Consider the following 25,463-nt stretch of genomic DNA (forward strand, 5'->3'; position numbering starts at 1 on the left):
TAACTTACCCAGGGTCCCACAGCTAGTGAGTGTCTGAATCCAGATTTGAACTCAGGTCCTCATGAATCCAGGGCTGGTGCTTTATTCACTGAGCCACCTAGCTGCCCCCCAAAAACTTTTGAAAGTGTAATTTGCATTATTATGATTTTCTCCATCACTCTCTCAAGGATAGACAATGAACAGAACAATAATCAAGTCCTTAAGTGTAGTGAATGCCTAATTCTGAGGTAGAAAGACTACACTGAAAGTTGATCAGGCCACACCCTGTAGTATAAGGATAATTATTTTTTGTTATTGTTTAGTCATTTAGATGTGTCTAACTCTCTATGACCCTATTTGGGGTTTTCTTGGCATGGATACTGGGATGGTTGGCCTTTTCCTTCTCCAGTTCATTTTTACAGATGAGGAAACTGATGCTGAACAAGATAAAAAGGCAGAACTTGGAGAAATATGTAAAAGTTACAAAAAAGGGCAAATTTCTGGCATTTGATCCTAAGTAAAAACCTTCCTCATCAATATTTATCCCAAAGTGGAATAGGCTACCTCAGGATACTTTCAATTCCCCCTCAGTGAATGTCTTCAGTCAAAAGTTGAGAATGTTAGAGAGACATTTGGTGTGCTGGCTTTGTGCCTGTGCACAGGCTGGTGCTCACCCATGGAATGCTCTTCCCTCCTCACCGCCACCTGTTAGAAACCTTACCTTCTTTCAAGGCTTACCTCAAGCTACAATATCCTTTAGGAGGCTTTGCCTGAATTTCAGGATGTCCCCTCCCCTTCCCCACTACTGCCTCCTTTCTCTGATATTGTCTTGAATTTGTATAGAACATATTTTGTACCTACTTCAATGTGTACCTGTTGTCCATTTTCACTAAAATGTAAGTTCATTTAGAGCATGGACTACTTGGCTTTTTTTTCTTTGTATCTCCAGCACATGCCATAGTACTTGACACATTGTAAGTACATAATAAGTACTTGCTGATTGATTTTCAGGCTGAGGAGATTCTTTTAAAGATCTAGGTTGAGCCAGATGACAACTGAGGTCTCTTCATATTATGGAATTTTAAAATTCTATAAATGTGGTCAAACCTTGGGACCCAAAGGACTCAATAAATGACATTGAGAGGCACAGGATAGGCAGGGGGTGGGGGTGGGGGGAAACAGCAGTGGATTTTGGATTCAGAAAACTTAGGTTGTAATCATAATGTTCATAGACTAGAACCTTGAAGGCCATCTAGTCCAGTCTCTTCATTTTATAGATGAAGTCCAGAAGTGATATGACTTGCTCAAGGTCACATGGTAGTAAGGGGTATTTGAACCCCAGACTGCTGACTTTAAACCCAGTACTCTCATTTTTCTTTTTTGGTGGGGCAATGAGGGTTAAGTGCCTTGCCCAGGGTCACACAGCTAGTAGGTGTCAAGTGTCTGAGGCCGGATTTGAACTCAGGTCCTTCTGAATCCAGGGCAGGGGCTTTATCCACTGTGCCACCTAGCTGCCCTAAATCCAATATGCTTTCTAGAGTACTATACTGTTTGTCTCTGCTACCTACTACTTTCATGAAATGGGGAAGTTTTACCTTTCTGAGCCTCATTTTCCTCCTCTGTAAAATGAAAGTGGTAGATCAAATTATTTTTAAAGTCCCTTCCAGAATAAAATCCTTAATATCCCAGGAGACATAGCACATCAACTTGAATTCCCACTAGGGTGAACAATAAATCCACCTTCAAAATGTAATTATCTCATAGTATACTGTGACACAATGCCAGGCACAAAGTTGGGACTTTATAAATGCTTATTGAATTCAATTGAATTGATGTAGCTGTAGAAGTTACTGTATGATGTGGATATATTATTTTCCATAATATAGTTATAGAAGTTATTATTCAGAATAATTCTTAGATAAAGAATTTATTATTAGGAAATGGCTAAATGACACTATTTCTCCTTTCAGATACAGTAAAATGCAAAAGAGACAGAAGTTCCTCCACTCTTCTGCAATGCCCACTATGCACAAACCCTGAGAAATCCAAAGGCAAAGGCTTAGCTGAGATCTCAGCTGGAGCCTTGACTTGTGTTAAACCAACCATCGACCCTTCCCTGAAGATGAAAAATCTCACTCTACCAGAAGAGGGGGACTCCATATCTCTCTTGTCCAAAGACTTTGTTGCACCCCTAGGTTCAATCACTATGAACTTGACAGATCAGTCTGGGAATAAAGCTAATTTGGCTTGCAATATTCAGAAGCCTTCTAAGACCTTACCCATTTCTTTTGCTGAGGGGAGTGGCTATGTCACATTGAATACATCATTTTCCACCTTCCTTGTATGTAACATAGACCACCATCACATCCAGCCACTTTGGAGAATTCTAGCCATGTATAGCGATTCTCCACTGAGGCTAGAAAGAGAACCTTCCCTTACCCAAACACCCCATCTCAGTCAGAAATATAAACAGATTACTGTGAGGAATGAAGACATTTTTACTGATATAAAAGCAGAACTAAGAGCTGATCCATCATGGCTGATGCAGGACCAGATATCGCTGCAGCTAGATAGGACTGTGACCACCCTCAACACCCTACACATCCAGTGCCTGGTGGTTGTTCATGTCACCATGCCACATGAAAAAGAAGGGAAAGTCAAGCACAAGTGGACTATGATTTCCAGAGATAATACTACTAAGCTGGAACGTACTGTTTTAGTGGGTGGGACCCTGGAACTGGACTGCCCAGCCCAAGGAGACCCCAGTCCTCACCTAGAGTGGGTTCTTGCAGATGGGAGCAAAGTGCGAGCCCCTTATATTAGTGAGGATGGGAGAATCCTAATAGATAAAGCTGGAAAGCTAGAACTGCAGACAGCTGATGGCTTTGACACTGGTCTCTACCATTGTATCAGCACCAATTATGATGATGCAGATATCCTCACATATAGGGTCACTGTGGTGGATCCAAATGTGGGAACTTATTACACAAATGGGGCTCCACACATGAGTTCTATTGGTGAGACACTTGACCTTCCATGCCGGTCCACTGGGATCCCAGATGCCTCTATCAGCTGGGTTCTCCCTGGAAACACTGTACTTCACCACTCCTTAGGAAACAAACAAATTCTTAACAATGGTACATTGAGGATATTGAAAGTCACTCAACAAGACAGTGGTTATTTTCGATGTGTAGCAGCTAATCCATATGGCATTGATTTTTTAATTTTCCTTGTATCAGTAGACACGAAACGGAACAATATAGAATATCAAGATGGAGAAGCTGATGGATCAGGGCAAGAGGAACCCAAGGTCACTACCACAAACCTCAAAAAGCCACCAGTAGTACAAAACACAGTGCTTCCACAGGCTGATGTGACCAAACAGGACATTTCAAATCCAAGTAAAAGGCAGAATTATAGTGAGCTGACCTATCGTCGCAATGGAGCTCCAACGAACAGACGTTTTAGGGAGCAAAGGAGGCAATTTCCTCCTTCTGCTCAAAGACTTGATCCAAGACAATGGGCAGCATTTTTGGAAAAAGCTAAAAAACTAGCCACACCAGAAAAAGTAGGAAGTGCCATAACTGTACCCCCTATAGAAGCCACTCCACTCCCAAAGCTCTCTGGACATGGAGAAGAATCATCTGGTGTCTTGCCTCCAGATGAGGAGTTCATGCTCTTGACAACAAAAGCTCTGGAGACATCAGCAAGTCTGGTGACCACAGGTCCCATAACATCATCAGGCAGCTCTGAAGCCAGTGTCATCCCTGCCATGGAAGCCTTTCCACTAGCCAGTCCACAAACTTCACAACCTGAAAAACCTGAGAAGCTCATGTCAAATACAAATTTAAATCTATTCACATCTGTTTCAATGCACTTTAACCTGAGCACACCAAATAATATGCAAGGCATCAACACACAACAGTTACCTACCATCTCTCCTCTGCTGCCCATTACAAATAAAATCTTAAGCAATGAGCATCATTTATGGGAAAGCAATGAACATTTCAAAAGCATATCTGCAACATCAGGAAATGATATTACTAGAGATAGCAACATCTATATATCTGAGAACCCTGAAAGCAAAGATCATGTATTTAGAAACTCTATTAATCAAATTTCTCATCACCATCTATCTGTAATAACAGAGAATGAGCCAAATAATGACAGTTTTTATCCCCATACTACTCAAAAGACTCTTACCTCTAAGTTACCCATGGAGTCAACAATGATGATGCAGAATCAAATTTGGGCCATCAGTGATGTAACTACCACTACCCCACAAATAAGACATTATGGGAGGCGGAGGAAAATTTGGGGCAGGAGGAGAATTATCAGTCCCGGTAGAATTCCAAACATCAAAGGACACAGATATCCCTTTTTGAGACCAAGATTCAGGGTCCTACCTGAAGAAGGGACAACACTACTTCCAACAGAACTTGATGTTAAGTGCCCAACATGTACACCTGGAATAATGCTCACCATAGCTCCTTCTCATTTGCTTCTTCCAAGTGCTAGACATGCCCAAATAGAATCTGCAAAAGTGACATCAACACCCACTACTCCATACCCAAACTCAGCATCAGAATTTGAAGGACTAGATAAGCCTTATGTAGAATTAGAGACAACAACCCCCACAATAAGATACTTCAGTGCAGAAAGCACACATGTAATCCCAAAGAACAAACTAGTGAACCTCTCCCCTATGCCCCTGGATATAGAAAAAACCCTTCCAATGAACATTAGTTATTCAGCTCTGTTTAGCACCATTCCCACTACCGGTGTGAGTAAAAAAGGTACATCCAATCCTACAACTCATTCAAGTGTTATCTTCATCTCCTCTACTCCTAGCATGAGAACTTCTACAAGAGCTTTTAGAAGAAAAATTCCTTGGCATCAAATTTTTGCAAACAATTATGTCCAAAGAGAAATGCTCAAGAATCAATCTAGCCCACAAACAAACACAATCACGGTTCCTCCTAAAATGTCCCCAGTAGTACCCACTGATGGAGGTTCTTTTCATTTCACAACTCTCTCATCAAAAGAGATCCAAATCCCAGCTATAACCCAGGAATTCACTCATAAGGACAGCATTCTTAAAGGAGCCAACCCAGAGAGTTTCCTGACAATGACAAATCTTCCATCTTTGATTCTTTACCCTAATACTGCAGGTATCAAAAGATTCCCTAGTACAGCTGGTTTTATGTCAACGCATTCACCCCCTACTATTGACCCCTCAGCCACTGTCATCAGAAGCCAAACAGCCAGACCTGGAAGACGGAAAGGGCAAAGACGAAGACGACCACAGAAAAATCTTATGACCCCACAGGATATTATGGAGGTTGAGAATTCTGTCACTACATCAGGAACCACAGCCCCTCCCAGTGTAATGGTAGTTGAGCCTTTAATTAGTCCCAGCATCTTTACTGTGACCCAATCTCCTTCAGAGGGCTTGAAAAGAATTTCAACTTCAAATAGCCTTGACTCACTAACTCTTAATGCTACAGACAAAAATGAAGGAGTATCTAAAACAAATACTCAGACACTAACAAAGACAACTGATACTGATATGACCTTACCCACTAAAATGCTGCAAAGTATTCTTGCTAGCAAAACATCACTCCTGAGAAGTAGTAATATCATGGAAGTACCCGAGGCTACCTCTACTCCCTTATCCAGAAGTGAAGTAACTGACCAAATACCAATTACATTCTTTGGGATGATGGCTCATAATGAGCCAAAGCCACAGGAAACCACAAGTCTCCATATTGACCAGCACATGTCTACTACTGAGACTGAAGAACCTTTTAGATCACAGCCCCCAGCAGAGTTCTCTTTTACAACAACATCCTTTACCTCTGCTGATCAATATCCCATGCCAGCACTGCCACTAACAACAGTTGAACCACAAAGCTCTAAAGATGAGATTACTCCTCTCTGGGAAGAAAACCTATTTTGGCATCAATCATATCCAGAAGTTGCTGAAAGAGGCAAAAGACCAGTAGAAAATATGCTAACCACAATAAACTTCCCAGAGACCATCACTCAACATACTACAAAGTGGGGAGGCCAGAAAGAGAATGTAATCAAAAGTAGCCTTGATCAGACAGCCCTTCAAGAAACAACCACTGCAAAACCCCTAATCTTTGGCTTTCTGTCTAGAAACAGATTTGAAAAGCCAAGGATAGTTGGAGGCAAAGCAGCTAGTTTTACAGTGCTGGCTAACTCCGATGCCTTCATCCCCTGTGAAGCCACTGGTAATCCTTCTCCTACTATTCACTGGACCAGAGTCTCATCAGGTACTTTCATCTGTGTTTATTTTCAAGTATTTTAGTGATGTTTTAAAAAACCTCTACACCACAGTCATTTCTGAATAGCCTTCCTGATAACAGAAACATAGTTAATCCAAACTAATCATCAGGCACTTTTAAATCATCTTGTTTTGGGCAGCTAGGTGGCACAGTGGATAGTGGCCCTGGAGTCAGGAGTACCTGAGTTCAAATCCGGCCTCAGAAACTTAACACTTACTAGCTGTGTGACCCTGGGCAAGTCACTTAACCCCAATTGCCTCACTTAAAAAAAAATCTTGTTTTATTAGTGTAATTTTGTGATAAAATAGGAAAATATCTGCATCATGTTTTTAGCTGCCTAATTGCAAAACTGTACATAAATGTATCTCCTTTGAGTAAATGACCTCATTATCCTATTATTTTATCTACCTCCAAGTGCTCAAAAGCACATATGTACCCATATTTGGTATGGGTAAATTAAAGAAAAATATCTGTGAAAAAACTATGGAAACAAAAAGAGGATGAGATGCATTAAAATATAGTTGTACCAGAAATTTAAAAAGTTTTAAAATAAAATTATGGTCAATTTTAATGGAAAAATATATGCAATTAATTAATTAACTTAGACTTCATTTAAAGAATCTTCACTGAAAGTTATCCTTTCTTCTGTCATTTTAAGGGAAACTGAACTTCCCTTAAAAAAATTTCTTCTTTACACAAAACACAGCTACAAGACTTGAATGTCCCATAACTTAAAGTGTTTTCCTTTTCATCTTTTCATCTTTATCAGGAATTGTTTTATCTGAAGAAATGCAAGGGAGCAGATTTGAAGTATTCTCTAATGGTACTCTCTTCATTCAGAATGTGAACATTCAGGACCGAGGACAGTACCTGTGTGTGGCTGCCAATCAGCATGGCTCAGACCGACTTCATGTCACTTTGTCAGTGATAGCCTATCCTCCTAGGATCCTGGAAGGCCGAAGAAAGGAAATTACTGTCCACTCTGGTGGTTCTGTGGAAGTAAAATGCAGAGCTGAAGGAAGGCCTAACCCCCAAATTTCCTGGATTCTAGCAAACCAAACAGTGGTTTCAGAATCATCTCAGGGCAACAACCAGGTCCTGGTGAAATCTGATGGGACTTTGGTCATCAACACACTGACTGTTTATGACCGTGGAGTTTATACCTGTATAGCCAATAACCCAGCTGGTATGGATTCATGGCTGGTTAAGATACAAGTCATTGCTGCACCACCAATTATCTTGGAACAAAAGAGACAATTTATCACTGGGATATGGGGTGAAAATTTGAAACTGCCCTGTACAGCTAAAGGAAACCCTCAGCCCATTGTTCACTGGGTCCTTTTTGATGGAACCGAAGTGAAACCTTTGCAGTTTATAAATGCCAAGTGGTTCTTGTTTCCAAATGGGACCCTTTATATACGAAATATAGCCTCTTCAGACAGGGGTAACTATGAATGCATAGCTACCAGTTCCACTGGTTCAGAGAGAAGAGTAGTCAACCTAATAATAGAGGAGAGAGATACCATTCCCAGGATAGAAACTGCCTCCCAAAAACTGACTGAACTGAATTTTGGAGACAAATTGTTACTGAACTGCTCAGCTACTGGAGAACCCAAGCCCAAAATAATCTGGAGGTTACCATCCAAGGCAATTGTGGACCAATGGCACAGGTAAATATAAAACCTTTGTGCTCTCTTTAAACTATTTAACTCCACATCTACCAGAAAAGACAAAATGGTAAGTAGCTCAGAAGGCATATATAGTAGAAAAATAAGGAATTCAAATTGGCATTTGTTGAAGGTTACCTTTCTAAAATCAATCAAAGAAGCAATACCAAGTATGATACTTCTGATGCAGAGTCAACTTCTTATTTATATTAATAGAGGTAAACTGGTGTGGAATGAGCATGTTCTCCCGCATCAAGAGTAGCTAAAAATAACAACTACATCAGGGGGTGAATGAGAAAAAAATATTTGATCTCTATTAGGTAGACACATCCTGTCATTAATTTTTAGTGTATGAATGAATTAAAATGTAATAACAGAAAGAACAACATTGACAATTAGGATAGCTACCATTTACATAGCACCTTTTAGAAATATTATTTCATTAGTGCTATTGTTATCTCCATTTTACAAATGAGGAAACTGAAAAAAAAAACAAATGAGGAAACTGAGACAGTGGTTAAGTGACTTACCCAGTCACACAAATAGTAACTGTCTGAGGTCAGATTCAAACTCATGTATTCTTGAATCCAGGTGCAGTACTCTATCCACTAGACAACCTAGCTAGGGGTGAAAAGCAGAAGGAGAGTGAGGGATGAATGGCATGAAGATGGCATAGGAGCTGCACTCTGGTAGGTCTGAGTCAGTGATATAGTGAATGCTAGCCAATCAGAAGCCTAAATTCCCAGGTCAGGAGCTGAAGTGCTGGATCATAGGTTGAAATCATGCTTTTTTTTTAGCCATTTTGCACAGTACAGATGTATACCCTTGGTGGTATTAGAATGAGGCAGATGTTATAATTCATAGCAGAATATATATAGAAGGAAAAGAAAGATGATTAGCCTAATCTTAGCCTTGAACACTGAAGTAAGTAACTCTACCTTTAATGCTTTTCTCTTTGAAGTTACTCCCAAACCAGGTGCATATCTTTTTTGTTTTGCTTGCGGGGCAATGAAGGCTGAGTGACTTGCCCAGGGTCACACAGCTAATAAGCGTCAAGTGTCTAAGGTCAGATTTGAATTCAGGTCCTCCTGAATCCAGGGCCAGTGCTTTATCCACTGTGCCACCTAGCTGCCCCATGCATATGGTTTTAAAATCAAGGAAAGTTAAAAAGTTTCATATAGTCATTTGCACCTCTAAGGTAGCATTTACAGAACACCCTCGGACCTCAGTAGATGGAAGTATTACCTTGGTCTTATACACCAAAAAGATCAGTACCTTAAATCTAGCATTTGACTTCCACAAATCTTTATGTACTTCTCACAAAACTCTCACAATAGAAATCAGAAGTGCATTCACTATATTTTAGCCAGTGCTTAAAAATGGTTGCTGTTACACTTAAATGAATTGTTTCAAGGAAAATGGTAAAGTGTTATACATGTGAGATTTTTCCAGGTGAAGGGTCATGAGAGGGACCTTGAATGTTTAGCCTGGAGAAAAAAAGATTCAGGAGAGAGGAAAGGTCTCGGTTATCTCAAGGAATGGATGCTAGGTGGAGGAGAGATTAAGCTTGTTTTACTTGTTCCCAGAGAGCAATGAGGAGTACTGGCTTCTTGACAAAGAACACATCAGTGAATCAAGATATAAATAAAAAATAAAGGCTTTGGTATTTTTTTTTGGTGGAGCAATGAGGGTTAAGTGACTTGCCCAGGGTCACACAGCTAGTAAGTGTCAAGTGTCTGAGGCCGGATTTGAACTCAGGTTTTCCCCTGTATCCAGGGCCGGTACTTTATCCACTGTGCCACCTAGCTGCCCTAAGGCTTTGGTATTTTTCAAAAATTGATATATTACCTTGGAATTTTTTAGAATAATTTTGCTCAAATAAAAAATTTGCCATAAGGTTGCTCTATTCAGTTACCAAAAGGCAATTTTCATTTTCACTCAAATTGTGACTTTCAGCTCATTTGCCTAAATGGACCATGATCTGTTTATTCATCAGTTATAGACCCTGACTTGTAGTATTTAGGGGACTGAACTTGGAGTAAGGAAAGTCTGGGTTCAAAATCCGACTAAATACTTGATAGCTTTGTGACCCTTGGTAGGTCATTTCCCTTTTCTGTGTCTCAGTTTGCTCTTCTTTAAAAAATGAAAAGTTTGGAATCAAAAGATTCTAAGGTTCCTTCTTTGTGTAATTAAGTGGTACAGAGTCAGAAGTGCAAATAATTTTCTGATTTCTCTATGTGGACTCAACAATAGACACACACACATCAGGTCATTATAGTCACTGGTCAGTCTGCTCCTTTAAAATGTCCTCAGCCGTTTAGAATGGCTTCAGTAGAAGGCATTCATAAGGCTAGAGTTACAGTATAGAAAATGATTGATTTAGTGCGTGAAGCCAATACATTGTACAATGGGTTAAAAACAAAACCCAGGGGCAGCTAGGTGGTGCAGTGGATAGAGCATCGGCCCTGGATTCAGGAAGACTTGAGTTCAAATCTGGACTCAGACACTTGACACCAGCTGTGTGACCCTGGGCAAGTCACTTAACCCTCATTGCCCCGTAAAAACAAAACAACCCCCCCCCAAACCCCATCCTGATGTCACTTAGAATCATTCCTATATGAATTCTCTTGCAAAGTAGCTTTTGAATATTTTATCTTGCCTAAATCTGTTTCCAATCAAGTTACCATTTTAACCAGGCTATTTTGATGGCTAGTTGCCACTGGGAAAAGTTTCACCCTATCAAATTGACTTTGTGGTGTCAACTGTGAATGGAAGCGATTATTCCCAGAAAGAATTCTTGCTGTTCGTTCCTAAGGTGGCACTGGATAAAACAGCTTTTGCTTTCTAGTAATTGAGATAAAGAGTACAGCCTTTGCCTTTAACAAAGAATTAGAATTGGGTAGAGGGTTATCTTTGATTAATGGTTAATTAAATAATGATTAACTATCTCTATAGCATAGAAATTACCCTTCTGAGAGATCCTAATTAATTTTTTTTTTTTTTTTTTTGCTGGGCAATGAGGGTTGAGTAACTTGTCCAGGGTCACACAGCTAGTTAAGTGTCATGTGTCTGAGGCTGGATTTGAACTCAGGTCCTCCTGAATCCAAGGCCAGTGCTTTATCCACTGTGCCACCTAGCTGCCCCCATCCTAATTTATTTTTAAGCAAAACATTTCTTCTATGTAGTATAGCAGATATGAAATAAATTTATGTAGGTGTATATAAATGGGCAGCTAGGTGGCATCATAATGCAGTGTCAGGCCTAAAGTGAGGAGGATGAGTTTTCCTGAGTTCAAATCTGATCTCAGACACTTACTAGCTATGTGAACCTGTTTGCTTCATTATCCTCATATGTAAGTACATAACATGTCAAGAAAAGTGACATGTTGTAGGAGATAGAGAGCTGGCCTTGGAGTCAGGAGGTCCTGGGTTCAAATTCTATTTCTTATACAAATTGGTTATGTGGCCCTGGGCAAGTCATTCAACCTGTTTTTTAAGCAACTAAACACAAGAAGTTGCTGACCTGCAGAGGTAGAGAATGCCTCACTAGGTGCTCCCTATGCCAATGAAATCACCAGCCCATAGCTAGCCTAGCACATTATTGTGCTTAATAAATGCTTGTTGACTGTTAACAGGATAGCCCTATTCTTAATATGCCACATAGCATGTGTGTGGATGTGTGAATAGGAGCATTTTGGCACAATACGATGCCAGCTTCAGAATAAGAAAAACTTGGGATTTAAGTCTCATTTTTTTTTTTTTGCGGGGCAATGGGGGTTAAGTGACTTGCCCAGGGTCACACAGCTAGTAAGTATCAAGTGTCTGATGCAGGATTTGAACTCAGGTCCTCCTGAATCCAGGGCCGGTGCTTTATCCACTGCACCACCTAGCTGGCCCCTAAGACTCATTTTTGACACATAGGTTATGTAATCCTAGACAAATCACTTAATCGCTCAGTGCCCCAGACAACTATAAATTTGAGAACAGGTTAAGGACCTCTATTAGTAGAGTTTCCTCACCACAAATTCCCTACACTGAAGAAATCAGAGACTTAAACTACCTCTCCCAATATAGGTGTATGAAGCTTTTAGTATTATGTGTTATATACAGTCTCTCCTCTACATTTCAACTCTAGGGAACAAGATGCTCCTTCCAGGTTAAACTCATCACCCCAAATCTCATCACCGCGCTCCTAACTCAGCCTTGGCTGACACCACTTCCACCAGCCTCCTCTCCCATCGGATTGGAGGGTTGCAGGGTGGAGAACCAAACTCCTCCCAATATCTTCCTTTATACAGGGCAGTAACTAGACTTTTTGGCTCACTACACTCCATCTGCTACTCTATCCGGCTTCAAGTCCAAACAACAATATACCTCCATACACGTTACCCCTTGGTGTCATTCCCCCCACCCTATTTTTTTGTTTTGTTTTGTTTTGTTTTTTGTTTTTTTGAGGGGCAATTGGGGTTAAGTGACTTGCCCAGGGTCACACAGCTAGTAAGTGTTAAGTGTCTGAGACCGGATTTGAACTCAGGTACTCTTGAATCCAGGGCCGGTGCTCTATCCACTGCGACATCTAGCTGCCCCTCCCCCCACCCTTTTTTTTTAACCACCTTTTGTGTGTTGTCTCTTCTCCCCCCTGCCCCTGCAATTAGATTGTAAGCTTATTGAAGACTGGGACTATATTTATATTAATTGTATCCCCAGAACTTAGCACAGTTTGAATCTGGCCTCAGACACTTACTAGCTGTGTGACCCTGGGCAAGTCACTTTAATCCTATTTGCCTCAGTTTCCTCATCTGTAAATTGAGGTGGAGAAGAAAATAGCAAAACACTCCAGTATCTTTGCTAAGAAAACCCCAAATGGGGTCACAAAGAGTCGGACACAACTGAGACGACTGAACAATGACAAGATCCTTAATAGCTCTAAATCTATAATCTTATAATGGGTCAGGTTTTGCCCCATTTCAACTGCTAGCATTTCCCCTTGTCAATGCATCACTGCCATCTAGTGGCAAAATAGGTGAACCTTAGGTTATGCAGTGTCTTATTAGTCATAGGGATTTCATTTACTCATTTATTCATCCATTTTTATGTTACCTTCTCCAAAGTGGTGGTTTTTTTCCTTGGAACATGTTGCTTGTAAGAAAGACAACTGCCTGTATTAGGTGATTTTACCTCTGAGGTCTAATAGTCTAGTGGGGATTCCTCTGTGTCTCAATAGATATTCTTTGTAGGGAAGGTAAACATTAAGGTATTTTCTTTAGAAAAGCATAGCATTACTGCAAAATCTAAGTTATATAACATCTTATCTGCACTAAGTACATTGGTGAAAAATGATTTTAGATTACATCAGAAAAATGGTCTCGGGGAGAGTTGCTATTATTCTAAAATTCATAGCATGTTCTCTCTCAATGAATGTGAACTTTATTCCATCAATGGGGGAAAATACAATTTTTACTTTAAATGTGAATAAGAGATGACAGTTTCTTCATACATGTGAAAGGTGAACATGACTAGTCAATAAATATATTTTATTTTTTTAAACCTGTTTCAGTGCACTCAATGTGCTTTTTTAAAAAATGAAGCTGTAAGAACCACAAATAAGCATTTTTGCAGTTACAACTCACACTACTTAGTGAAAGAGATGAAAAATGAAAGCAACTTAACTACCCAAAGGTTTCAGAAAACACATTTGTAAAGTTAGGTTTATTTATGATGAATTTCATTTCTTCCTTCCCTTTTCTGTGTTTCATATACTAAAATTTAATCTTTCCCCCCACCCCGGGGGGTACCTAGGTGACAGAGTGGATGGAGCGCTGGCCTTGGATTCAGGGGGACCTGAGTTCAAATCTGGCCTCATACCTTTGACACTTACTAGCTGTGTGACCCTGGGCAGGTCACTTTGACCCTCATTGCCCCGAAAAAAATAACTAAATAGATAAACAAACAAATAAATAAAAATAAATCTCCCCCCCCCCCAGGCTGGGCAGTCGGATCCACGTCTATCCCAACGGGTCCTTGCTTATTGGGGCAGTCAACGAAAAGGATGCAGGGGATTATTTGTGTGTCGCCAGAAATAAGATGGGTGATGACCTAATTTTGATGAAGGTTAGCCTAAGAATGAAACCTGCCAAAATTGACCACAAGCAGCATTTTAAGAAGCAAGTGTTAAATGGGAAGGACTTCCAAGTGGACTGCAAGGCTTCAGGCTCCCCTGTTCCAGAGATATCTTGGAGTCTGCCAGATGGAACAATGATAAACAACATTATGCAGGCGGATGATAGCAGGCGACGGTCTCGGAGATACATCCTTTTTGATAATGGTACTCTGTATTTCAACAAGGTCGGAATCGCAGAGGAAGGAGATTACACCTGTTATGCACAGAACACACTAGGAAAAGATGAAATGAAGGTTCACCTGACAGTTATTACAGCTGCCCCTCGGATAAGACAGAGCCACAAGACTTACATTAGAGTGACTGCTGGGGAAACTGCAGTACTTGTCTGTGAGGTCATTGGGGAACCCAAGCCCCAAATATTTTGGTTGCTCCCTTCCAGTGATATAATTTCATCTTCTACTGACAGGTACTTGTTGTATGACACAGGATCATTATCTATTGGCAAAGTAAAGTTGCTAGATTCCGGAGAGTATATGTGTGTTGCACGAAATCCAAGTGGGGATGACACAAGACTGTATAGACTGGATGTTGTCTCTAAGCTACCCCTGATCAATGGCCTGTATTCCAACAAAACAGTCATCAAAGCAACAGCTGTGCAGCACTCCAAGAAACACCTAGACTGCCGAGCAGAAGGGATACCTCCACCAGAAATAATGTGGATTATGCCAGATAATATTTTCCTCACAGCACCATATTATGGAAGTAGAATCACTGTCCATAAAAATGGCACCCTGGAAATAAGGAATGTCAGGCTCACTGACACTGCCGAGTTTAGCTGCATTGCTCGTAATGATGGTGGAGAGAGTGTCTTGGTTGTGCAGCTGAAGGTTTTAGAAATGCTTCGACGACCAACATTCAGAAATCCATTTAATGAAAAAGTTGTGGCTCAACCTGGGAAGCCCATGGCACTGAATTGTTCTGTTGATGGCAATCCACCTCCAGAAATCATTTGGCTTTTACCTAATGGCACACGATTTTCTAGTGGGACCTCAAATTCCCGGTATCAACTAGAAAGAAATGGCTCTTTAATTATCATTAAGGCCACTAGGGATGATGCAGGAAAATATCGATGCACTGCACGAAATAAAGTTGGCTACATTGAAAAACTAATTATATTAGAAATTGGTCAGAAGCCTGTTATTCTGACGTATGTGCTAGGGACAATAAAGAGCATCACTGGGGAATCTGTATCACTTCATTGTATGTCTTATGGAAGCCCTAAACCAAACATCATCTGGACAGTGCCCAGTGGTCAGGTGATAGACAGGCCTCAAATTAATGGAAAATATACATTACATGAAAATGGCACATTAGTGATCAGCAAGGCCACTCCTTATGATAGAGGAAGCTATGCATGCAAAGCTCAGAACAGTATTGGTGAGGCAGTGATCACCATTCCAGTCATGATTGTTGCATACCCACCACGCATTACCAATCGGCCCCCAAGAAACGTACGCACGCTGACTGGAGCAGCCATTCAACTCCACTGCATGGCTCTGGGGATACCCAAACCGGAAGTCACATGGGAAATGCCTGACCACTCTGTGCTTTCTGCAGCAAGTAAAGTTAGGTCAACCAGAAGTGAACTTCTTCACCCACAAGGCACACTCATTCTTCAGAACCCCAAGACTTCAGATTCAGGGATGTACACTTGCATGGCAAAAAATCAACTTGGGAGTGATTATGCAACGACTTATGTTCAAGTAATCTGAAATGAGTAAGTAACCATTTGAACAGCTGTTAACAGAGTCTACATCTGGACAGAGTCTATTTTTGGAAGAAGTTTAATCAAAGGCAGCCATAGGCATGTAAATGATTTTAAATACATTTACAGTATTAAATTTACAATGGACATGCAAAAAAAAGAAAGACTTGGAAAAAAATCTTGCATGATGAACTCCTACTGATTTCTTCAATGACCAAATGGATTTCAAAACAAACTTTAACTTAAGGCACTTTTATTTTGCCAACAAATAACAATGACCAATAAAACTATTTTCCCATAAAATAAGCAATTTTGAATGTACCTGAATTCTTCAGTAAAAGACAGACCTACTTCCACACCCCCACAGTTGCCTAATGTCCATCTTGTATAAGCATGGCACCCACATTATGGAAAACCAAAAAAGATAATTTTGTCATGAGTGGTAAACTACCATCCTGATGTACAAATATTTTATCATGTGTTTATAAACATTTTGTCAAAGCCTACAGAAGACAAATGTTGAACTGTCTTGCTCATGACACATACTTTCACACTGTAAATTTTCTTTGACAGGGAATTTTTTAAGTCTTAATAGCTGGATTTTTAACAATAAATGCTGTCAGTCTCTTTCAAATTTGAAATGTAATTTAACTTAATTTAATAAGGTAAAGGAAGAAGTGATTATGATCCACCAGGTTCTCTGCTGAAAATACAACATAACTTTTTTTTTTTTAATTTGAAAATCTCTTACAGAAATCCCTGGGCTTTAGTGTGTGTGTTTGTGTGTGTGTGTGTGTGTGTGTGTGTGTGTGTGTGTGTGTATTTGGTCCAGATCCACTATGGAAACTACCCCCATCAATAAAAATGAGCCATTCATTTTGAACTTCTATCCAAAGTTGCCTAGGGCACTGCAAAGTTAAATGACTTGCCCATGATTACATAGCCACAGGTAGGTGTCAGAAGTAGGACCTGAACCCAGGTCTTCCTCACCTTATTTATTATCCATTCTACTAGGCTGCTTCTCCTCTACAAAGAATGCCCCACTGAATTATGAGCTATATGGCCTTTGAAAAACAGAATTTCTTTGTAAGGAAATGTTAAGTGGAGGACATAGGGCTATAAATGAAATTCTACCACCTTTCAAATTGAAAGATAATTCAATCAACTTTTTTGAAATGCTTTCTTTTCTAATTCACTGGATTGCATTCATATCAAGTAATCAATTCAATAGGAATTCCTTTATCTTGGGGAAGCTATAGGCCATTAACTTCTTTGTAGCTCTAGAAAATAGGATATATTCCAACATAAATCCTCTATCACGAATATTAATGCCCACCTACTTTTTTTTTTGTTTTGGGTTGGGTAATGAGGGTTAAGTGACTTGCCCAGGGTCACACAGCTAGCAAGTGTCAAGTGTCTGAGGTCGTATTTGAATTCAGGTCCTTCTGAATCCAGGGCTGGTGCTTTATCCACTTTTCCATCTAGCTGCCCCACTGCCTACTTTTTAGGAAGAAAAATTGGGCCAATAAAGAGGGAGGTTCTACAGGGCATGTATAGATTATCATCCTTAGCATTTAAAATCAAGGATGGTAGAATTATCCCCTACCTTATCCCTTTCCCAACAGCTACCAAATGCCAATCACATTGAGAATATATACACTGGCTGGCTGGCTGATCTACCAGTCTCTGCATGTCAGTGTTTATGTTTCAAATGCCCTACCTATTTTTTTTTTTTAGTGAGGCAATTGGGGTTAAGTGACTTGCCCAGGGTCACACAGCTAGTAAGTGTCTGAGGCTGGATTTGAACTCAGGTACTCCTGACTCCAGGGCTGGTGCTCTATCCACTGTGCCACCTAGCTGCCCCCATCAAATGCCCTACCTATTAGCACATTAAAAACATAAATACTGGCATGTACCCACTATTAGACTGGTTTTAAATATGGCAGCATTTTAATTGCCCTACTTAGGATGTCATCTGATGATTGCTATTAACTTCTGACATTGGCTGTGATGGGTCAAGGGGTGTCATTTATTATAATGACTTGTCTCCACTTCCTGCCAAGTTAAGGGCAAGTATAATCTGTGTGTGTGTGTGTGTGTGTGTGTGTGTGTGTGTGTGTGTGTGTGAGAGAGAGAGAGAGAGAGAGAGAGAGAGAGAGAGAGAGAGAGAGAGATTGAATGTGTGTGTCTATGTGTATATATACTGAACATAAAACACACATTTGGTAAAGGAGGTCATTTAAATTCAAAAGATTCAGTAGCTGCTCTATATCATGTTGGAATCTAGGTCCTGTTTTGAAGAGGTGTGAGGACTCTGTTCTCCAAACTAAGGAAATATCCTCTCTCTACCTCACCATGCAAAATATCAGGATGTATCGATGGATGTATTAGCAGGCTCTTACTTGGGGTTAAACACCAGTTATTTTAGTGCAAAATGTTGCATTTATTTTATAAAAAAGTTTTAGGATGGAGATTAATTAAGGAAAATATAGTGGGTGTGGAGCTTATTCTGGTGTGTGTGTGTGTGTGTGTGTTTTCCTTCAGAACCCTTAAAACCAATATTTAGGAAACCTGATTTCCAGCCCTAGCTTCATTCCCAACATTTAACATGGTCCATGAGTGATGGAACCCTTCATGATTTGGCTTCCTCAGTCTCCAATGGACATCATCATACTGATCTCTCTCAGGCCTTTCATATGAGTTACAACTAATAAATTACTTGAAATAACTTCTGCAAAATATAAAGTGCTTACAAATGCTATGCGATTGTAACAATTATTCTAAAAAGAGTATTATTGTCTTTTGCTCTTTGAGCTAGGCCAGAAAAAAAATCCCCAAACACCTAAGAATGGCATTTTGAACACCAATGACTTCAAAGGGCAGAGGGAACATAAAAGACAAATATAACTAACTAGGCATGAGAGTCACATTCCAGTCGTTTTGTCAAGGTGGTGATGTTATTTGAATAATAAGTATATATTAATTGAACAGCTTCACTAACATTGATGAGGATTCTCAAAACAAAAAGCTGAATTTTACAGACAGATGTTCTGAAAAGGAAGATAAAACTGTTCATTCAGGGATGACAATGGTCTTAATGTTTTGGCAAAGTCTTCCCCAGCCCAGAGTAAACTGAGAATACATGGGCTGGGATGGAGTATTTTCACAGTGTACAAAGCAGTCCACATGAATGTTACCACAGCAAGAGTAAGCAGATGTGAATCGGAGGTTGTTTGCATTTGTCAAAATGTGCAATGAGTCACTCACCACAGAAAATACAAATCACTTAGAGAATGCATTTCAAAACAAAATCACCACCTACTGTGGAATTAGTGGCATTCATGGGAAAATGCCGCTCTATGCAGTTTGCTCATTATAGACATCTATTCACAGTATGTTTGACTATTGTACATGTAAAATCATATGGCAAAAGGAAAAAAAAAACTGAATGAATACAGACTAGGGAAGATATCCCCATATGTTTTTAAAATGCCCTGCAATTTTCACATTCAAAATTTGTGCATCTAATTCTAAAAAAATATTATATGGAATACTCTTAAGTTACACAAACTGATAATCATTTACCGTATTTTTTACTCTAATATGAGCAAATTACCACATACTTGAACAAAGTTAAAATAGTTATTATTTCTTTATAATAAATCTGATGTATAATTTCCTTGTGCTTTTTTTGCACCAATTTATAAATACAGTAGAGGCAATACACAACCAGGACTGACACTAACAATAATAATTAAATTCAAAAGAGCAAATACTTACCATACAAAAGAAACAGCCAAGTACACCTTATGAGAGGGATAGCTTTGGGGGCCTTAGGGCCAGATTCTGGGGAAACCGTGCCAAGCCTGAGCACCACAGAATCTCAACATTGCTCTGAAGAACTTGCCTAGGATGGGGATAGGACTTCTAGAGAGAAGACGCAGGACAATCATTTCACCAGCTTGGGCATAGAATGATAGCGATCCCACGGTGTTAAATCCAGGCCTTTAGAAATGGATAATGTCCATTTTTAAAGGTCCCCCTGTGAAGAAGCTTCCCACTGAAAGCAGTTTTAGTGAGAACCTAGCTACTGCTAATGAGGTTTAAGAATTTTCACCTGCAGCTTTGCCATATAACTCCTAGGAAGTTTAAATATAAGCAAGAAACTGTTTCAGCACCTTCTGACCGACCACAAGGAAAGCGAGAGATAAGATTCTGTCACTGAACCACAACAACAACAACAAAAAAGTTTATAAAGTGCTTATGAAATTACAAACATTTAAAATGAATAGGTCTCAAAGAAATGTCCTTTTCACTGCTGAAGGATGTGAGAGGTGAGCACTTAATGAACAGGTCAACCAGTATCTCAAAATCTGTCCCGCCTTTTCAATTGAGCAGTTTGGTCCAGCGTGGTTCCTCCCAAAATGCTTTGCCACTAATAAATAAAAATGCAAGACCCAGCATTCTTCATTCTTTTTGAAATGCAAAGATTCAGAAAAGCACCAATTTCAAATGCTTCTCTGAGAAACTCTTCTTGGAATTTTGCCCAAATGAAGCAAACTTGGGTAATGATTTTAAAGCTGAATGCAAACAAAGCCTCTTGCCGCTTTCTGTTAAAGCTTCACTCTAAACGTAGTAAAAAAAAAAAATATCCTGAGGCAAACTTAAAAGAAACCATAGGGGAAAAAAAGAAAATTTCTAAGAATTACTAGTGCATTGGATTTGATTTGTTATTCTTCAGTGCAAACATCAAAGTAGGTGTCATTTCTTCGTCCACATTTCAGAAATGTGTAGGATGCCCATATGGAGTTACTCCTTGTTGTGGTTGGTTACCTAAGAGGAAAAAAAAATCATATGATGTAGCTAGTGATGTACATGTAAATGGGTGATGCAGAGAAGTGAAAAAAATAAATGCAGCGAAATAAAAAATGACAAGCAAATTCAGAGAAGTAAAAATTAGTAGTAAACCCAATTTTTAAAAAGTACATGTAACCAATGGACCTTGAATTTTGCCAAACTGTTTTTTCTTCACCTTAGTGAAATGTATTTTTAAAACAAGCTCTTTTCAAAGCTAAGTAACAGAACACTGAAACATCTACATTAAATTTTACACATGGCAATTACATATTTTTCATAAAAGCAGACAAATTTTTTTTAAAAAGGCACCAAGTATTCTATAATCCAAAAAGAAGAAACAATTTTGTGAAACCCCCTTTTTTGCTTGGTTGAGAAACTAAGGCAGCCAGTTTTAGCAACATGAAATAGGCCCAAGAAAAACATATTCTCCAGACTGATTTTAAATAGGGTTAGAGTATGAATTATAATAGAAAGCCACATTTCCTCTCATGAAAACATAGACGCTGATTCAGTTTTCACTTTGTAAATGAAAGTAACAAGAGATACTTCTTCCCTGAATGTAAGAGAAGAGAAGACAATATCTTCTACAAAATACCTCACATCCAAAGCAAAGGAGGTAATGATCCTGCACTCACTCTTCCCCACGTGATTTTGACTACAGGTGTCAAAGGAACTATGAATCCAGGTACGACTCACTCGATACTCACTCGAAAGCTGTTTCTGGAGTTGTCGGACTAATGCTGCAGTCTGTTGTTGTTGCTGCGTTTGTTGTAAGCCTTGCCTGGGGAACTGTAATCACAAAAGGAGATAAGGATGAATGTTAGTTGGAGTGGCTCCCAGCAGGGACCACCAGGGAAAACAAGAAACACATACACACACACACACAAACACGCGCACACACATATATATACACACACATACATGCTCCTTTTCCAGACTGTTTTTGACCAAAGCAAAACTCCTCACTCCAAATTAAAATGGAAACATAATCATTACATTCTAGGAACTGTATGAACAACATATCAGTTTGGGCATTAAAAGGGAAGATGTGCCTTGGTGGAAGGTAAGCTGTCATTTTTTCTGTCTGGTGTACTTGGCACGTTGGGATAACTATGCCCCTTGTCTGTTTCACATCCTTTTAAGAAGGACAGAAATTGTAGTTCAGGAAATGGGAATGCACTTGAGAATGGGAGGTACTGATTTTTTGCAAGTCATATTACATCACTCTGTAATGAATAAAGCTACTGCTTTTATAGCAATCATCTAAATTAAATATCAAACTAGAAATGTGCCTTGGCAGCATGTTGGGGTCCATAAACTTTAAAAATATTTTAATAATTGCTCTTTGATACAACTGATATCCTTCGTGATCCTATGTATTTCTTTTTAATTTTAAAAATATTATTCTCAGAAAGGGTCCATAACTGTCATCAGACTGCCAAGAGGGTCTATGACACATAAAACTTAAATAAGCCTTGCTGTAGACAGTTCCTGATTTAATTGGGTTGTGTGCAAAATGTTAGTTTCTAAGTCAATTTTTGGAACTCTGACTTCTTTTCCCCAGAGAAGCAGTGTTAAAGCAGTTAACCAGCAAAATGCTTACTTAAAGTCGTTAATGGCTGAGCTAAAGTTGCTAATCTGACAAGATGAAAATGGAGAGAATTCTGATTTTTGCAGGAAGGAGCTGAAGAAAAAGAATTAATTCTCTTCCATTTTTATGGACTTGGGGCTGGCCCTAAGACAAAACTATGAAATGGGCAAAGCTGGTCTTCAGCATCTTCCTATCTTCTCTCTCCTTGACCTCTCTCCTGAGCTCCAAACTCTCATCTGTAATTACCTAAAGAATTTTTAAATTTCTCTAGTACCTCAATATGCCCCAAACTGTGCTTGTTATTGTCTACTGGATCCAAGAGTTAGAGTTGGAAAGGATCTCAGAATACAAACCCCTCATTTTAGAGATGAGGAAATTGAAGTGCAGGGGGTTTGTCACTTGCACAAGGTCTTGGGGCAGTTGATATCAGATGCAGTATCTGAACCCAGCTGTTCTGAGTCCAGAATCAATGTGTTCTTGCCCCTAGCCCCATAACTGCCTCTTTTTCTCTATTTCTGCCTCCATCTCTCCCATGTTCAAAATCTTAAACAAGTGTTTAAAACAGTGTGACTGTTGACTAGTTCCTTTCCTTTATAGAATCATGGAGTCTTAGAGTTGGGGACCTGACGGGGAAGCTAATCAAACTGATACCTGAACAAGAACATTGTTTTTGTTTTGTCTTTTATTTTTGAGTGTATGTTGTGCTCATGGACTTAAGATGATCAAGAATGACTGAAGAAAATACTGTGCCAATTTTGGCAAATAAAAAAGGTTTAAATATGTTGCCATGGTGATGATTAATACAACCTGCCATGAATCCATAGAACATTAGAGGGTTGAGTTCAAATCCAGGCTCTGACACTTACTAGCTGTGTGGCCCTGGGCCTCTATCTCTCTGAGCCTCAGTGTCCTCATCTGTAAAAAAAAGGCACAATAATACTTTCACTACCTACCTCACTGCATTATTGGGAGGAAAGTGTTTTGTAAATTTCAAGGCATCCTATAAATGTGTTATTATTTTTCTTTAAAAAAAAGGTGAGAGAAAAGATATAGTATGTCATTATTGAGCTTTGTACAAAGACATTTTACATAATGAAGCAATTTTTAATTCATATCTCAGCACAATGACAGATAGACAGAGGTGGCATGTAGTCAAGTTATCTGAGGTTTTATTATGAGAAATCAGTCACCAAAACTTAAAAAGGAATATAGCTAAGTCTTGATTAATGGGAATAATAGCACATGTATTTGAATTTATACTATTTGAAGTTATAACTGGGTGAAATATGTTAACTGGTTCCAACCTAATGGAAAAATGCAGAATGAATTAAAATAATTTGACCACTCCAGGGAATGTATTACTCAGATTATTCAGGACCTAGCTATAATATATTGTCCCTCTTGGGACTCCTACCCCTACATTAATCTTTCCAAACAGGTATTACTCAGTGAAATTCTGAATTGCCCAATCTGGCCCAGGTCAATTATGCAAAACAATAATGAGAAGCTAGTAGTCAGGCTCAATCAATCAATAAACATTTATAATAATTGCCTATTATTTATCAGGAACTGGGGATGTAATTACAAAAATGAGACAGTCCCTGCCTTCAAGGAACTCACATGCTCCTGGGGGGGGGATATGATATGTTCACAGATAAATCAATACAAGATATAAACAGAATAATTATATGATGAGGGAGAGGGCATAAACAACTGGGGGAACTGAGGAAAGCCTACTGAAGGAAGTGGTATTTGAACAGAACCCTGAAGGGAGTGAGGTGTCCCAAGAGCTAGCTATGAGGAGGGGGAGAATCCAGGTATGGGGTCGGCCTGTGCAAAGGTGAAAAGGTGGAGGAGTGAATGTCATGAATGAGAAATAACAACTTGGCCAGTTGTGGCAAGTAATGGGTAACTAGCCTGGGAAGATGGATTAGAGGCAGCTTGGGAAGGGCTCAAAACACGGAACAGCAGCATTTATATTTTCTCCTAAAGGCAGTGGAGACCACTGAAGCTTCTTGAGCTGAAGAGTGATGCAGTCACACCTGCATTTTAGAATCATAATTTGGCAGGTGGGTGAAGGATTTATGGTCTAGATTATGTTAATATGCTGGTTTGGATGTAATTGCTCTTCTTATCAGGGAAAAAGAAACCTTTAATCAAACGTCATAGCAGGTGAATCATTTCTTCCCTTTGGCTCTGGAAAACCTAATCATCTGATGTACTTGGCTGATCCCTCTCTACTCCAATCCCCACCCTTTACAAGCCCACCAGAAACAAATAATCTGAGTGGAATGCAAGACTTTCCGTCTAGAGATCCTATATACTAGGATTTCTAGAACTCAGTTCTTTCCTTTCCCAAAGGAAGATTACAAGACCTGCCCTCTTCTCACTCCCTTAAAAATTCTAAAAAATGTGACTGTTAAAGGATATCCATAAATCACTTGAAGAAAAGTGTGAGACTTTGGAATGTGACTTGTTTGCGTCTGATTAAAGGTTAATACATTCGTTAAAGGTTATTCATTCATTAAAAAAAATCATAAAAGGAGGCAAATACAAATATCTGAACAGACCACGTAGAATCTTGGATACCCTGTGTAATTAAACTGGGGGTTCTAATGACTTGTCTTTTGAAAAATCACTGTTTTAAAACTATCTTTTACCATGTTTTCCCAGACCACTCACTAAGGCAGCCTGGGTTTATGATGAAAAGAAAGAACACAGCAGGAAGGATATAAACATGATTTTCTTAAATCCTGGCTGGAGTTCTAAAGAAAGCCCATTCTCTGTTTACTGATGGAGTTAGCAGCTAACTCAATAACTTTAAAGTTTTAAATACATTTTCAAGTCCAGAGGGTAACTGAAGCCAAGGACCACAGGATGCCAAAATTGTATTTAAGAGCAAAGAGAATTCTATCTTAAATTCCAGATGTTTTTTTTAAATGACATTCATTAGATTAGCAAATGACAGCAAAGTAAAAAACAACAAATCTGTGGTCTGTCACCACAAGTTCCAACATATAAACATGGGTTTTCTTGGTCTTCAGTAGAGTTACTACCAGCTATCAAAAGCTGGGGCTTTCTTTTGTTGTTGTTTGTTCTTCGTCCTCAAAGAGGGGGCCATGACAAATGTCCTGACTTGCAATGGATTGGATTTAAGTGAGGAAGGGCTGTGC

General features: G+C 39.4%; 2 protein-coding genes across 2 annotated transcripts in view; one reads left to right on the plus strand and one right to left on the minus strand.

Annotated features, from left to right (window-relative positions):
- Positions 1–15,912, plus strand: part of IGSF10 (immunoglobulin superfamily member 10) — a 25,335-nt gene extending 9,423 nt beyond the window's left edge. The window contains exons 4-6 of the mRNA XM_043991437.1: positions 1,950–6,278; positions 7,060–7,960; positions 13,941–15,912. Of these exons, the coding sequence (XP_043847372.1) occupies positions 1,950–6,278; positions 7,060–7,960; positions 13,941–15,849 (7,139 nt within the window). The 3' untranslated portion in view covers positions 15,850–15,912. The remainder of the gene's footprint in view (positions 1–1,949; positions 6,279–7,059; positions 7,961–13,940) is intronic.
- The window catches only part of MED12L (mediator complex subunit 12L), a 389,065-nt gene continuing 379,507 nt past the window's right edge, over positions 15,906–25,463 (minus strand). Inside the window, 2 exon segments of the mRNA XM_043991447.1 lie at positions 15,906–20,675; positions 21,407–21,488. Of these exon segments, the coding sequence (XP_043847382.1) occupies positions 20,623–20,675; positions 21,407–21,488 (135 nt within the window). The 3' untranslated portion in view covers positions 15,906–20,622.

Source organism: Dromiciops gliroides, chromosome 3, assembly GCF_019393635.1.
Source record: "Dromiciops gliroides isolate mDroGli1 chromosome 3, mDroGli1.pri, whole genome shotgun sequence".
NCBI classification, from domain to species: domain Eukaryota; kingdom Metazoa; phylum Chordata; class Mammalia; order Microbiotheria; family Microbiotheriidae; genus Dromiciops; species Dromiciops gliroides.